The following is a 16,486-nucleotide window of genomic DNA, read 5'->3' as shown; positions in this document are numbered from 1 at the left end:
TGCTACTGATAAGGGATTCCAAGTTTACTCCATATTTCTATTCTAGGTCTCTAGAAGACTTTAGACACTATGGCTTCTAATTAAATGGTACCCCTATGGAATACCACCTCAGTTTTCCTGTCAGAAAGATCACAGATTGCAATAAGTGATGGAAGTCATCAAGTGAAACTGATGTGATATTTTGCTCCCCAAGGAAGTTTTATAGGCACTGCTATTCCTAATCCACATAGATGAATTTGTAGAGAATCTTAGTGGCTCTCTAAGACTGTTTGCAGATGACATTGTCTACAGTCTAGTAAAGTCATTACAAGATCAGAATGAATTGAAAAATGATTTGGATATCTGTATGGTGCGAAAAGTGGAAACTGACCCTAAACAATAACAAGTGTGAGGCCTCAATTTGATACTATAAGAAATTTTGGTTACACAATAAAATATACAGATCTGAGGGTTCTCAATTCAACTAAATACCTTGGTATTACAATTACAAACATCTCAAACTGGAAAAGTCACAGAGAAAATGTTGGAAAGGTGAACCACTGACTGGTTTATTGTCACAACACTTATAAGATGCAACAAATGACCTAAATGTCTGTCTATATTATGCTTGGCTGTCATCTTCCAGAGTACTGCTGCATAGTATGGGATCATTACCAAATAGGATTGGTGGAAATCATCGAGAAAGTTATAAGAAGAGCAGCTCACTTTGCATTATCACAATATAGGGGAATGAGTACCAAGGATATTATACGCAAATTGGTTTGGCAATGAAACAAGGGCATCTCAACAATGAAAGGAATAGACAAATTGTTACTTACCATAAAGATGACACGTGAAGTTGCAGACAGGCACAATTAAAAGACACTTATACATTAGCTATTGGCCACTGCCTTCATCAGAAAAAGAACACACACACACACACACACACACACACACACACACACACACACAAACAAACAAACAAACAAACAAGCACACCTCCAGTCTGAGCTGCCGGAGATAGCGGTCCTATATGTGTGAGGTTTGCTTGCTTTTGTGAATGAATATGTGTGTGTGTGTGTGTGTGTGTGTGTGTGTGTGTGTGTGTGTGTGTGTGTGTGTGTGTTTCTCTTTCTTTTTCTGATGAAGGCTGTGGCCGAAACTAATGCGTAACTGTCTTTTAATTGTGCACATCTATAACTTCATCATATCATCTTTACAGTAAGCAGCAATCTATCTTTTCCTTACATTGTTGATATTCCAACCTGGAGTTTCCATTGTTTGAAAAAAAGGGCATCTTTTGTTCAGCAAGATATGTTCACGAAATTTCAGTCACCAACTTTCTCCTCTGAATGTGAAAATATTTTGTCCTCCACCCGTGTTATTCAGGAATTTAATAGTTAGTAAGACTGAAAGTGGTTCCATGAACCCTCTGCCAAGCAGTTAAGTGTGATGTGTAGTGTAGTCACGCGGATGCAGATTATCTACTCATTTTTTCAATCACTGATAATCTCTTATCTCCATGTTACACTTATTAGTGCTACTTACTTGCTTCAAACAATTTCAATTTACTGTGCTGTCTTACTAACAGTAAATTTTAATTCCACATTTTGTTCCTAATTTTATGTTTCCCTACTTTTTTTCATTTTTGTTCTTTGCCTTTCTCAGTATTTCTCCTCGTTTCATATCAAACAAGACAGCTATCTCTCTGACTGTATGTGCGACCCCCCCCCCCTCCCCATTTCCCACAAAAACTGTGGTTTGCCAATGAGACTTTCTCTTCAAATACAGAATTGACTGCTCTTATTTAACAAAGTTTGATTTATAATAATAATAATAATAATAATAATAATAATAATAATAATAATAAGTCATCACATGCAGATAAAGTAAAGTAATTTCACATGAAAGACCCACCATGTTCTTTGTTTTTATACAGCCACTTATTTCCATCTTCCATAAGTAACTTATCACGACCAAAGGCTGCATTAACAAATCCATTAACAAAACTTGCACCTAAATTCTGTCGGGCCGAGTCCACCTGGCCCCCTCCAAATGGTGGTCGGTTGTTTTCAAGATGAGATTTATAAACATCTTCTGGAGTTTTCGGTTCCATGATATCAAGCTGCAACAGTACAAAGGCAATTAGCATCAATTCTAAAATAAATCACTTACAGAGTACATACAATAATTAATTGCAAGAATAAGAGACCCTGTGTTAATAAATGGGGTTGTAAAATTGATACACGGCAGTAAAGGAGGAATTCACATAACCTGTCAGTCAAAAGAGTTAAACTGAATTACCTGTTCCTGTTAAATGCCACTACTGGTGAAAGTTAGTGTCTATTATGAAATTATCACACAACATTAGACTACTGTTATATCATACACATCCAGCCCTACCTCTGTATTCTCTAACTCTATACTAGTGCACTACTTGCGAGGTTTGTTCAACGAATATGCAAGTTCCACCTGATAAGCTACAGTAAAATGCAGGCAAAATTCTGCAATTTATTGACAGAACACTTAGAAGACAGAATGGATCAACTAGAGAGACTGCCTACACTATGCTTGTTGGTTCTCTTTTGGAGTACTGCAGTGCTGTGTGGAATCCTTACCCGATAAGATTAACAGAGTACACTGAGAACGTTCAAAGAAGAGCAGCACATTCTGCATTATCAAGAAATAGGAGAGAGAGTGTCACGGATATGATACAGGGTTTGGGGTCGATACCGTTAAAATGAAGACACCTCTCATTGCAGCGAGAAGATCTCACAAAATATCAGTCACCAACTTTCTCCTCCAAATGTGAAAATTTTTGTTGACGCCGACCTACATAGGAAGAAATGATCATCATAACAAAATACAGGAAATCAGAACTTGCACACAAAGATATAGGCCTTTGTTTTTTCCACAAGCTGTTCGAGAGTGGAATAATAAAGAATCATTGTGAAAGTGGTTCTATGAATCCTCTGCCAGGCACTTAAGTCTGATTTACAGAGTACTGCTGTAGGTATAAATATACAAAGTGATACAATATGGATCAAACACAGAAATTAGTTGCACGGGAGTGGGGACATGAAAGCCTTACATTTAATGAGAGGATTCTGGATACACATAGTGTATCTCCAATATAGATCACATACTAGACTCACTTGGACACAATTCAACTTAGCCAATGCAAAAACATCAGTGACATCTACAGAAGTATATGAAAATTCTTCCCTCATATCACCATGTGCTAAGTACTACCTTTAGCATCTGCACAGATGGGACATTGCATTACACTACATGGTCATGTTGGATACTTGCTGGTCCAACAGTGACTTGGTGTCAGGCATGCAACAGAAACCCATGAGAGGCAAATGAACCACAGACCTCATGAGAGGAAAACAAACCCAGTGTGCAAGTAAATCTATGTAAAGCAGAGAGTCCACACCCATGCAGAGATTGGCATGGGAATCACTCAGCCTGTAACAGGTGTGAACGGCTAAGCACTAAGCAAAAACATACGCAATGAAGTGCAAGGCTCTGTGTAAGCACTGACCTGCTTGGCCTCCTGTCGCCCATAGGTAAACACCTCCATCAGCAGGTCTGTCCACACTACACGTCACATGCACCTTCAATGGTACGTTTCTGCACTATCTCACTGTGCTATCCCTGTCAGCTCATCTACCTCCATTGCAATGTCCACTGGCAGGTTTATTAAACTACTTTATGAAGTATATAGGATATCCCATTTACCTCTTATCACAAATGTATTTTGGGAAATTAAATATATTGGTAACGTGTTTTTGCACAGACAAGTAGTTGCAAGGGGCTAATAAAACAGTGACCTATTAACCACTGGCACAGAGACATCCCCCCCTCCCCCTAGGAACTCTTGATGATTTTTGGCACCAAGAAAGCAGTAATCAATGAGACAAATTAAGTGATAAAATTATTTCATGGTATGACAAAAATTTATGGAGTAAAAATGCACTTCAAAGTTGGATTTCCTATCATTCTTTTCATGGGTTGAATAAAGTACCATCCACTCAACAACAAAATGTTTCACTGAGATAGAATGGCTCATCAGAAATGCCCTTAAGTAGATATGACACATCAACATCAACAAGAATCAGGCCTGTTGGGAGGCATGCTGGAGCTTATTTACAATGAAAACAATCACTTTTTGACAAAATATTTTAATTGGATAGATATAAAATCTACTCACCTAGCTGCAGCAGGACACACACATAAACAAAGGTTATAATTAGGCAAGCTTTCAGAACCAGTAGCTCCTCCTTCAGGCAGAAGGGTTGAAGGTGAAGAGGACTGGAGAGGTCTAGGAAAAGGGACAGATTTCGAGAAAGTCATGCAGAACCACAGGTCAGGGGAGACTTACCAGAGGCGATGAGAAAGCTTTCCTTCTCATGCTGTCTGGTACATCTCCACTGACCTGCAATTCTGGGTGTCTTTCTCGAAATCTACCCGTTTTCCTAGACCTCTCTAGCCCTTCTCCTTCACCCCTCTTCCTTCCTCTTCAACCCTTCTGCATTAAGGACGAGCCACTTTCTCCAAAAGCTTGCCTAATTATATGCTTCTTTTGTGTGTGTGTTCTGCTGCCACTTGGGGAGTTTATTTACAGTACTATGTGCTAGACCAGGTTCAGGTAGTGAGTTGGACTTGGGTACCTCAGTCAGTAAAAGCACTATCAATGAAAGGCAAGGTTCTGGGCTTGTGCCCCAGACCAGAACAGTTTTAATCTACTAGTAGTTTGAAATTTTAACTTGATGATGTCATCACAATGCACAAGGCAGCAGAACTAAATGCAGACGTCTATTGCTATGAGGGTGGATCAAAAAGTAATACCTAATGTGACACAAAAAATTTAATAATGGACACACAACAGCATAATCGATACATATCATAGCCTAAATTGTTCTCTACCCAACACTACAGTTCAACATAGTAACCACACATCTGTACACAATTGCATCGTCATTGATCCCAGACATCAAAACCTGTATGAAAAAATTCAGGATTTGCTTCTTGACCCACGATTTTAAAAATCCAGGTTTTGCTGTTGTCTGAGCACTTTAACAAGTCTGTCTCCTTAAATCACTTCATCAGCACATCCTCAACTGGCATCTGTGACAGATGCTGTCAGATTGTTGGTCGGCTGTTGCATGGCTTATTTGCAATGTCTGTTTCTCCGTTACCAAACATCCTCACTCAATATTCCACACTTATGATATCCATTAGAACATCCCCATGTGTGTTCTTCACAGATGAGGTTAAAAAAAAAAGCTTTAATATCATGGGCTAAGAAACAAAACTACATGTTTTTCCAAACTGGTTTTGATGATTGTGTTCAACAATGGCACAAATGTATACAAACACATGGTGACTATGTGGAATGGTAGCATTGAGTATAGAAAAGTTCAGGCTATGAGCTGTACAAACTTTGCTGAAACATGATCATTATTAAATTTTTTTATGACAGACAAGGCATTAATTTTTTTATTCACTGTCATATGGGCTGTCCAGCTCATGTCATCTATATCAATAATGCCAAGTCTTCTCCAAGCTAGAAGTATTTGCCCCAGGAAAAAATATTATCAGTGCACCAAAAGAAATAGTGGTCGTTCCAACTACTGCAACAAATCTCAATGATACTTCTCATCAAATGTAAATACGAGGGCATGCTGAAAAGCGATGTCTCTGAATTATTTCTTAAAGCTTTTTAAATCAAACTAACTTTTTTTAAAAAAGTTGAATAACAAGTACATTGTTTTTGGTCTATTGACATTTCCTACATAATGAACCTCTCAGTGATAGTATCAAATATTGGTACAGATATGTAGATGATGTACTGTGTCTGTGGACTGATACCAAAAGACAACTGAACACATTCCAAGAAAAACATACGGTTCACCATGGAGATAGGTGAAAAATCCCTTAAATATCACTACAAACAAAAACAGTTTCAAAATTTACAGAAAATCTACCACAGCAGACACGGCAATGCCCTCATGTTCACAACACACAATATCACACAAACATTCTGCCTTCCATTCCCTGGTGCTTCGCCTTACATGAACCACAATAAGGCACCATAAAATGTATTGCATCAACCAATGGCTACACCTGTGAATTAATTGACAACAGGCTCAAAAAAAAGGTAGACGAAGAAGAAAGAAAGGAGAAAAACGTTTGCCCTTTGTGTATGCTTCCACTGCAGCACCAGTCATATCTAACACCAACTGGTGTGCTTTCCATATTTAGCCAAAACCCTCAAATTCTGTAATTGCAAAAGTTCATTTTGTGTAAGATGCACTGCAGCTCATACCCCATTCAACAGAAAGGACAAAACAGATTTGTTAAGTAACAGTTGTGTTTATAAAATCACTTGCAATTACTGCAACAAACTGTGTATATTCGTCAGATAGGCAGGGCCATAATAATTTGGCTGATTGAACACAAAAATGACTGGAGATTACATAAGTCAGACTCCACCTTTACCAAACATGTATTGAAGGAAGGACACAGATACCCAATCCACATGGAAGTACTACATATAGCCAACACGGGAAGAAAACTAAGCCCGTTAGAAGCACTAGAGATAAACAAACATGTAGCTCAAAACCCCAGCTGGTTCTAAATGATCAATTACAGCTGAGCGCATCCCCACTCTTAAGCTTCAAATGATGTAATCAACCAACCACTTACTCACATTGCCACAGTGACACATACTGCTACACAAAATTAAAATACAATAATTTCCTATTCCTTACCTTGCTTACCCCACAAATTTCAACACCATAACTTGTAATACTGTAATATTGTGTATTTTAACCAAGCACCACATTCAATATTGCCCATTTCATAAAATGTAATTAACAAACTAAAACATGATTGTTGCACAACATAAAAGAAGAGTGCTCTGTTTAACAAATGGAAATGGAAATGAGCGTATGGCATCATTGGTCGAGAGGCCCCATCCGGGGAAGTCCGGCCGCCAAGTGCAAGTCTTATTTCAGTTGACTCCACACTGAGCAGTGATGAGGATGAGATGATGATGAGGACAACACAACACCCAGTCCCCAAGTGGAGAAAATCTCCAACCCGGCTGGGAACCAAACCCCGTTCCACCTGAGTCGAAGGCGAGCACATTACCACCTAACTAAGCACACAGACTCTGTTTAACAGTTTCTCAGCCAATGTCAAGACTTCACAAACTTTAGTGATATAACCATTTTACCTGTAATATTGCATAGTTTAATTATTTATTGTGCTTAATGATGTCCGTTGGGTAAAGTGTAATTTCAACATTAAGAAACAAATTTGATGTACAACACTCTATAGAAGTGGATTGTCTCTTGGCTTATGATGGTCGCTTACCTAAGAACTAGTGTCCCATTCAGATGCTAGTCACTTGTTTCCTGAAGCTGGCCCAATAAGCCCAAAACAAGTTTGAAAGAAACAAAAATCATTAGAACAAAAAAACAGTGTACTTGTTATTCAACCTTAAATACAGAATTCTTCTACAAAGATTTAACGGAAGACTCCATACATAAAAAAAAATCTTTAACATTCTACATCATTATTCTACATGTTTACATATTTATTTTTCAACAGTCACCCTGGTGATGAACACCTTTCTCTTAATGAGAGAGAAGTTAGTTGAAACCATCGGCATAGAATGTTTGACTTTGCTGGTGGAGCCATAACCTCACCTCTGCTTGCACTGCTTCATCACTATCAAAGTGATGTCCTCAAAGGTGTTCTTCAAGTTTGGAAACATGAAAATTGGATGGGGTCAAGTCAGAACTGTATGGAGGATGATGAATGACAGTGAACACAAGATGTCAGATTTGTTCCAGATGTTGCAGAACTTGTTTGGTGTGGTGCTCCACGTGTGGACAAACTCTTTGAATTTGAAACTGGATTACAGCATGCACTGACATAGTTACGCTACACAACACCATGTTACATGATCTGCGATTCAGAGCCCTTTAGTGGCAGAGGGCTGAAAATATGTAGACATGCAGTCGATGCACATGATGATATTGATGTATCACTACGAGCTGCACTGTCACAACGTCTCTGTGATTTTATTACATAAAATGCCGGATTCCACGATTTGCCCAAGCTGAAACCACTATCTCTATTAATTAAATACTTCACCAACTGAATTTCAATTGCTTCCTTCGCTACTGAGTGCCAGAAAGGTGAAGTTGAGTCTAAAATTTCGATGTTATCATACACCATAGAGTGCCCATTAAAAGAAGAAGTCGAATTTATGCGGCTGCACGCCTGAAATTTTATGGATGAGTCTTTGCTCCGCGACAATATGAAGATGCATATATGAAGAAGTTATTGCATCCATTTCATCTACATCTACATGACTACTCTGCAATTCACATTTAAGTGCTTGGCAGAGGGTTCATCGAACCACAATCATACTATCTCTCTACTATTCCACTCCCGAACAGCGAGCGGGAAAAACGAACACCTAAACCTTTCTGTTCGAGCTCTGATTTCTCTTATTTTATTTTGATGATCATTCCTACCTATGTAGGTTGGGCTCAACAAAATATTTTCGCATTCGGAAGAGAAAGTTGGTGACTGAAATTTCGTAAGAAGGTCTCGCCGCGACGAAAAACGTCTATGCTGTAATGACTTCCATCCCAACTCGCTTACCATATCTGCCACACTCTCTCCCCTATAACGCGATAATACAAAACGAGCTGCCCTTTTTTGCACCCTTTCGATGTCCTCCGTCAATCCCACCTGGTAAGGATCCCACACCGCGCAGCAATATTCTAACAGAGGACGAACGAGTGTAGTGTAAGCTGTCTCTGTAGTGGACTTGTTGCATCTGCTAAGTGTCCTGCCAATGAAACACAACCTTTGGCTCGCCTTCCCGACAATATTATCTATGTGGTCCTTCCAACTGAAGTTGTTCGTAATTTTAACACCCAGGTACTTAGTTGAATTGACAGCCTTGAGAATTGTACTATTTATCGAGTAATCGAATTCCAACGGATTTCTTTTGGAACTCATGTGGATCATCTCACACTTTTCGTTATTTAGTGTCAACTGCCACCTGACACACCATACAGCAATCTTTTCTAAATCGCTTTGCAGCTGATACTGGTCTTCGGATGACCTTATTAGACGGTAAATTACAGCATCATCTGCGAACAGTCTAAGAGAACTGCTCAGATTGTCACCCAGGTCATTTATATAGATCAGGAACAGTAGAGGTCCCAGGACGCTTCCCTGGGGAACACCTGATATCACTTCAGTTTTACTCGATGATTTGCCGTCTATTACTACGAACTGCGACCTTCCTGACAGGAAATCACGAATCCAGTCGCACAACTGAGACGATACCCCATAGCTCCGCAGCTTGATTAGAAGTCGCTTGTGAGGAACGGTGTCAAAAGCTTTCCGGAATACTTATCTCATTGGTTAGTAAAATGTCATGAAAATACGCCGGTTATCATTTGACAAAATCCTTGTGACTAAATGTCAGTGCAAATCATTACAGGACCATCTCATGACAAAACTTGAGGGTTAACAAATAAATCCTGAAGATGAAATCCCATGACTACCAAGTAAACCTGTTTAACTTCATTAGAATCCTTTTCATTGCTATGCAAGTTATAGACTAGGCACTAGAAATCCAACTTGACGGGATTTACTAAAATCAAATGTTGGCATGACTTTCACAACAGATTTGTGTATGACAAACTTCAAACTGATTCCCCTAAAGAATATAGATTATAGCAAGTAATAGATAAGTGACTTAGTTTATACACCACAGACATTTACACACATCAAAAAAAGTTTTGCATCACCTCTGTTCCAAGAATTCCGGACCATGTAGAGAAAACTGGAATAGAGAGCAACATAAACATCATTTCCGTCCTTTTTATTGCTCATGAAAACCACACACTGCATGTTGTACCACTACACAGTGAGACCTTCAGAGGTGGTGATCCAGATTGCTGTACACACCAGTAACTCTAATACCCAGAAGCATGTCCTATTGCATTGATGCATGCCTGTATTTGTCATGGCATACTATCCACAAGTTCATCAAGGTACTGTTGGTCCAGATTGTCCCACTCCTCAATGGCGATTCGGCGTAGATCCCTCAGAGTGATTGGTGGGTCACATTGTCCATAAACAGCCCTTTTCAATCTATCCCAGGCATGTTCGATAGGGTTCATGTCTGGAGAACATGCTGGCCACTGATTGAGCAATGTCGTTATCCTGAAGGAAGTCATTCACAAGATGTACATGATGGGGGTGCAAATTGATGTCAATGAAGACAAATGCCTCACCAATATGCTGCCGATATGGTTGCACTATCGGCTGGAGCATGGCATTCACATATTGTACAGCAAATTACCCCTTCCATGACCACCAGCAGCATACGTCGGCCCCACATAATGCCACCCCAAAACAGCAGGCAACCTCCACCTTGCTGCAATCGCTGGACAGTGTGTGTAAGGTGTTCGGCATGACCGGATTGCCTCCAAACAAGTCTCTGATGATTGACTGGTTGAAGGCATATGCGACACTCAATGGTGAAGAGAACTTGATGACAATCCTGAGCGGTCCATTTGGCATGTTGTTGGGCCTATCTGTACCGTGTTGCATGGTGTCGTGATTGCAAAATTGGACCTCGCCATGGACGTCGGGAGTGAAGTTGCCCATCATGTAGTCTACCACACACAGTTTGAGTTGTAACACAACATCCTGTGGCTGCATGAAAAGCATTATTCAACATGGTGGCGTTGCTGTCAGGGTTCCTCCGAGCTACAATCTGTAGGTAGTGGTCATCCACTGCAATAGTAGCCCATGAGCGGCCTGAGCGAGGCATGTCGCCGATAGTTCGTTTCTCTCTGTATCTCCTCCATGTCCAAACAACATCGCTTTGGTTCACTCCGAGACTCCTGGACACTTCCCTTGTTGAGAGCCCATCCTGGTGCAAAGTAACAATGCGGACACAGTCAAACAGTGGTACTGACCGTCCAGGTATGGTTGAACAACAGACAACACAGGCCATGTACCTCCTTCCTGGTGGAATGACTGGAACTGATCGGCTGTAGGACCCCCTCTGTCTAACAGGCACTGCTCATGCTTGGTTTGGGCGGGTTTAGTGACATCTCTGAACACTCGAAGGGACTATGTCTGTGATACAACATCCACAGTCAACGTCTATCTTCAGGAGTTCTGGGAACCGGGGTGGTGCAAAACTTTTTTTTATGTGTGTACAATGAAAGTTCACTGCCTCCATGTAATTTTATATGGGAATATCTGCAAACATTATTAGTATGTATGGCAACTCCACTATCTTCATTATCCACTTTGTGTGCTAAAAATTAGTATTAAACAATGGAAAGTCCAGGGTGGAATAACAACAATATGGAAACGACAGACTCCTACTAATCACATACAGGAAGCATTGAGTTACAGAAAGACACAATGAAAACAATTTGTCTTTTTCTCACTGGACCTGCCTGTGACTCAGTGCCTCCCCTACTTGGTGAACAGCAATCTACCCTTTTCAAAAATTAATATTACAATTTTGCCACACACAGATTCTAAACATAACAAAATCCCAGATTTCTTTATGTTATAGCAGGTAAAACTAAGGATGCCAAAGCTGCGACTAACTCAGTTCAGTGTAATACAATTAAATGAACAGTGTATTAAATCTGAACATGTTAAGTAAACCCTTATACTGGTGAAAATGTTCTATCAGTAGCAGAAAATGTTCTATCAGTAGCAGTCAGTCATAGCTTTCTTTCTGTTTTTAATTTAATTTTTATTTGATCCTGTGTCATTTAACTCCAAGAACCTCTCTAATACTGTGGTCAATTTTTTATCTTCATAGTACATGCATTATGGACACACTGTGTTCAATTTCAAATTGATGATTTTTATCCCTGTCTTTAAGATTTCATATTTCATCAACATCAAAGCTGAGAGAGTTATAGCACGATTTGGTTTCATGAATGGCCAATATATTAAGTCTCAGAGCTGCTGAGATATCTTCCCATGATTTGCCAGGAGTGATTTAGATCCACATAAATTCTCAATCGTAACTGTTGCACTAGCATATGACTTTAAATGTTAGCTCTTCCCTAGTGTACCATCTTTTACACACTACGCATACGGCTTTAGGTGAACACAGTGACCATCTTAGAAATGAATTTTTTTATATTGTACTTTTCAGCCTTAGGTTGACAAATGATACCATAACCAGTTTTAACTTCTTTGCAATTCATCGTCATCTGATGATCTGTTTAAAAAAGAAACAAAAGGAGGATAGTGAAATAATACGAAACTAAATTATAAAATCAAACAAACTTCCACAGACAACTACACACACTTGAATATGTTAGCAACTTGTCGAAGTACTACTGGGAAGGCCCGGAGAGGCACTTACAATGTTAATATATCTGTGCTCTGATTGTTAGACCTCAAGGCTACACCTGGCCTCATAATAGTTTACAGCTGTTTACTTTTAAATAAGAAATGCACTATCTGGTCACTATAATGGGACCACCTGTTACAAGCCTGAATACCATATTTTGCAGTGCGGAATGCTGTGAGACACACAGCAAGAGTGTCAGTGAGGTTCTGGAAGGTACTGACAGGGATGTGAAGCCCTGCTGACTCCAGTGCCAGTCCCAGCTGCGCTAGGTTGCTCAGTTGAGGATATATGGTACAAACAACCCGATCGAGATGTCCCACAGATTCTCAATTGGGTTTAAATCCAGGGAGTTTGGTGGCCAGTGCAGTACAGTAAACTCATCCTGGTGCAATTCGAACGACACACATACACTGCAAGATGCATGTCACATTGCATTGTCCTCCTGGTAGATGTCATTGTATGGAGGAAAAACAGACTGTAAATAGGGGAGGCTGTAGCCCCCATGGATAGAGGCACACTTGTGTTGATCCATTTAGCCTTCCAGAATGACAAGATCACCCACAAAAGCCACAAAAGTATTCCCCATATGGTAAGGCTCCCTCCTCCAGCCTGGACCCCTTTGCTTTCAGACATTTGACGCCGAACATGCCAACTGCCACCTGTGCGGCCAAACAAAAAATAAGGTTCATCTGAAAAGGTCATCTGTTGCCATTCAGTGGATATCTTCCCAGGGTATTGGTGTGCAAATTCCAGCCTGCACCACCAATGAACAGCAATCAACCTGAGTGCATGAACCAGGCACCTGCTCCAGAGGCAGTGTTTACTGAACAGTCATTGAGGAGACACTGCCACTACTCCCTTGGTTCATCTGGATGATCAGTTGCTCAACAGTTGCACATCTGGTCACCTGTACGCATGTCCGCAGCAGTCGTTCATCCCTGTCATCTACAGCATGTAGTGCACCACAGCTGCCTCAGTGCTGGGTTCAGATAGTGCCACTTTGCCATGTACATATACTTTAACCTTAGCAGCACAGGAACAGTTAACAAATAAATTCAGTTGTTTCGGAAATGCTTCCACCTTTGACCCAAAAGCCAATTATCGTGCCCTTTTGAATATCAGATAAATCGCCCCGTTTCCAAATTATGATAACAACTCCACTGTTTTCCTCGTCCCCCAACATGCTTTATATACCTTCCACTGCTAGTACTGCTATCTGTCATCTGTGAGTGTTTATTGCATGTTGATGTCGAACATAGGCAGAGGTCACATTAATGTGACTGGACCATAAAGGAAAAGAAATCTCCACAATCTAAAACTGATTGTGAGATATGCTATTCTCAAATTGAAATACTTACCTATTGGGGTGTGTCATCTAGGAATTACTAGAAGTGGGTGGGCTTCATTTAACCTGTTTATAGTTGACCCCAGTGTGCAGATGTGTTTCCATCGTGTGTGCCTCTCCTTGCCTGTTCAGTTGCTATGTAACATATTCAAGTGGGTATAGTTGTTTGTAAAGGTTTGTTTGACTTTGTAATTTAGTTTCCTACCATTTTACTATCCTTACTTTCCTTTCTTTTTAAACATATCATCTGACAAAGGCTGGCTAAGAAGTCAAAATCAGTTAATGATACCATTTGAGTGACCTGAACTGTAAATTACAATAAAAGAATCTCATACCATTTTTTATGTTGCACAGATGAATGCACAATGCAAAAACTGAAATAAAATTCTCACATGTACTGATTGTGCTTGGGATAGTTATACTTCAACAAGGAATAGAAATTAAGAAATAAGAGAAGAAATTTTTGGATCTACATGTTAGCAACATTTAAATAATATTAGAAAGTTATTCTATTGAATGAAATTATGCCACAAAACATACCACTTAACTGGCATTTTTAAAATGTATTTGGCAATTTAATAAATATTTTACCTCTCTCGCTAAGCTCAAGAAATGATTGTTTAAGTGTGAATTGGACATTATTTCCACTAAGTCGTCATACTCTGGCATATTTTCATTCAACTCTAAATACACCTGCTGCCTTCCCAACATAAACGCCAACTGTTTCTGGACGGACCTATAGAAACAACAACAAAATACGTAATGTTTTATTCACAAACACTTCACATCATATATAGTATCTCAATGAATACTCAAAAATGAATTCAAAACATAATATATAGTAACAATAAATAATGTCACAAGGTATTAAAGCTGTGCAAAAATAAATAATACACCAGATACTCAATTGGCATAAAGAAAATGCCACAAATTTAGAAACAAATTGAAGTACAATAAAAAAGTCTGAGAGGTACTTCAACTAACAAATTTTACATTAAATATAAATACGATTTTAACACTACAGTGCTTTACTAGGCATGGTAATGTTGGGGTGATACATGCCTACCTTTCTCCAACCTTCAAACTGACTTACCAAGCTAGTTGTAGGGGAACATTGTGTTTAACACGGACTCCCAGCTACAGCACAACTTACCAATGGCATTTTTCACATTAATATATCATTACTATAGATGTGAAAAGATAAGTAACAGATAAAAGTAGGGCTAATTGAAGACTGAATCCCGTAACTTAGCATTTATAGTCTGAGTTACACTGAAATATAAATACATAACAATCATGAAATTTATTAAAATTGTGTTCTTGTCATTTTTAGGGGAAAATTAGTTTCCATGGCGAATTTGATTAATAAGAAATCTTTCTCACATAAAACATCACCAAACACATCTAGAGAATTTCTGTCACTAAAATAAAAATTACCACAATTTTCAGAGAGAAAACACTGATGCCTAGAATGCAGGGAAAAACTAAAAAAGAGAAAAACAAGAAGCACGAACCCATTACATGAGAGATATATTCCTAAGCCCTTGCATGTACAAACAGCAGTTGGTTATTTCATCACATCTGTGTGGACCTTGCAGTTTACCTTTGATCAACATCTGACTAAGGAATTCACAACAAACAACTAATACTGAACTGCATTACTTACTGATAGTTCACATGAAGAAAGATGAAAGGTCAGCATTATTGTCAAGAACAACGTTTTACAAAATAAAAGTATCACTGGTTTGCTTTGTGCAACACCAGTGACTGACACTGAAGTAATAGTGTATGACTTCTCTAGGTCACATATTATGTTTTTTCACATAGCTTTGAAGTAGGACTTGTGGGGGCAGCTAAGTGAGAGATGGATGCTGAAGAGTGTAGATGGGAAAATGACAGGGTGTAATTAAAGTGATTGCTGACAACACACTACACACAGATTTCAAAAAAACCTATTTAGCGTACAAATGATATGAAAACTGGGCTGTAGATTTCAATAGGAAACCACGAACATTTCTCTGCCTAAGTCTATGAAAACAAAAAATATTAACTCCCTGGATGAAAAAATTCAGATCGCAGTTGAAATGAATGTTGATTTTAACACAGAAATGTAAGCATGACATTACCGAATATGAGGCACCTTGTGGCACAACTTCTACTGCAACTTACTTGGATAAGCCCTTGTAAAATTGGATAGAATCCATGTCAAAAGACCATATTTGAAGACAAGACGAAAACTTTTTCACCTGGCATATAGATGGTGTAGCTGATCAATGAGTTTTTTATACTGCTAAATGTTGTTTAACAATGCAAATCGAACATTAATTAGATTTTTTGAATAGTCCTGTTGCTAAGGCTGTTTATACAGCAGTCATGTACTGGATGTTTCAGTCCAATGAATTAACTAGAACACAATGACACTGTCAAAATCATTGTCTCCAACGATTTATCAACAACAAAAATTGAATCCAAAATTAGAGCAAGTTCACAAGGAGTCTGCCCTTTCCTTTCCAACAATAAAGAAATGGGCAACTGAGTTTAAATGTAGTCATATTTCTCTTGCAGATTATCCGCAAAAAGGAGTCTCAAAATCGCAACCACAGGTGAAACCATGAAAGTGCAAACCATGATATTGAGTTAATATGATTGAACACAGAGGAGAAGCAAATGTGACTTGTCCAGTGACTGCAGGCTGTTGGTTCTGCACAAAAAAGGTGGAT

The 16,486-nt window shown here is 39.1% G+C and overlaps 1 protein-coding gene across 2 annotated transcripts in view; it reads right to left on the bottom strand.

Annotated features, from left to right (window-relative positions):
• Positions 1-16,486, bottom strand: part of LOC126297566 (26S proteasome non-ATPase regulatory subunit 2) — a 116,997-nt gene that overhangs the window by 76,408 nt on the left and 24,103 nt on the right. For both annotated transcript variants that reach the window (XM_049988506.1, XM_049988507.1), the window contains exons 6-7: positions 14,358-14,502; positions 1,897-2,104 (exon numbers count right to left, since the gene is read on the bottom strand). In XM_049988506.1, the coding sequence (XP_049844463.1) occupies positions 1,897-2,104; positions 14,358-14,502 (353 nt within the window). The remainder of the gene's footprint in view (positions 1-1,896; positions 2,105-14,357; positions 14,503-16,486) is intronic.

Source organism: Schistocerca gregaria, chromosome X (genome assembly GCF_023897955.1).
Source record: "Schistocerca gregaria isolate iqSchGreg1 chromosome X, iqSchGreg1.2, whole genome shotgun sequence".
In the NCBI taxonomy this organism is placed as follows: domain Eukaryota; kingdom Metazoa; phylum Arthropoda; class Insecta; order Orthoptera; family Acrididae; genus Schistocerca; species Schistocerca gregaria.
The sequence above is the reverse complement of the archived record's forward strand: the minus strand, read 5'-3'. Positions and strand labels throughout refer to the sequence as shown.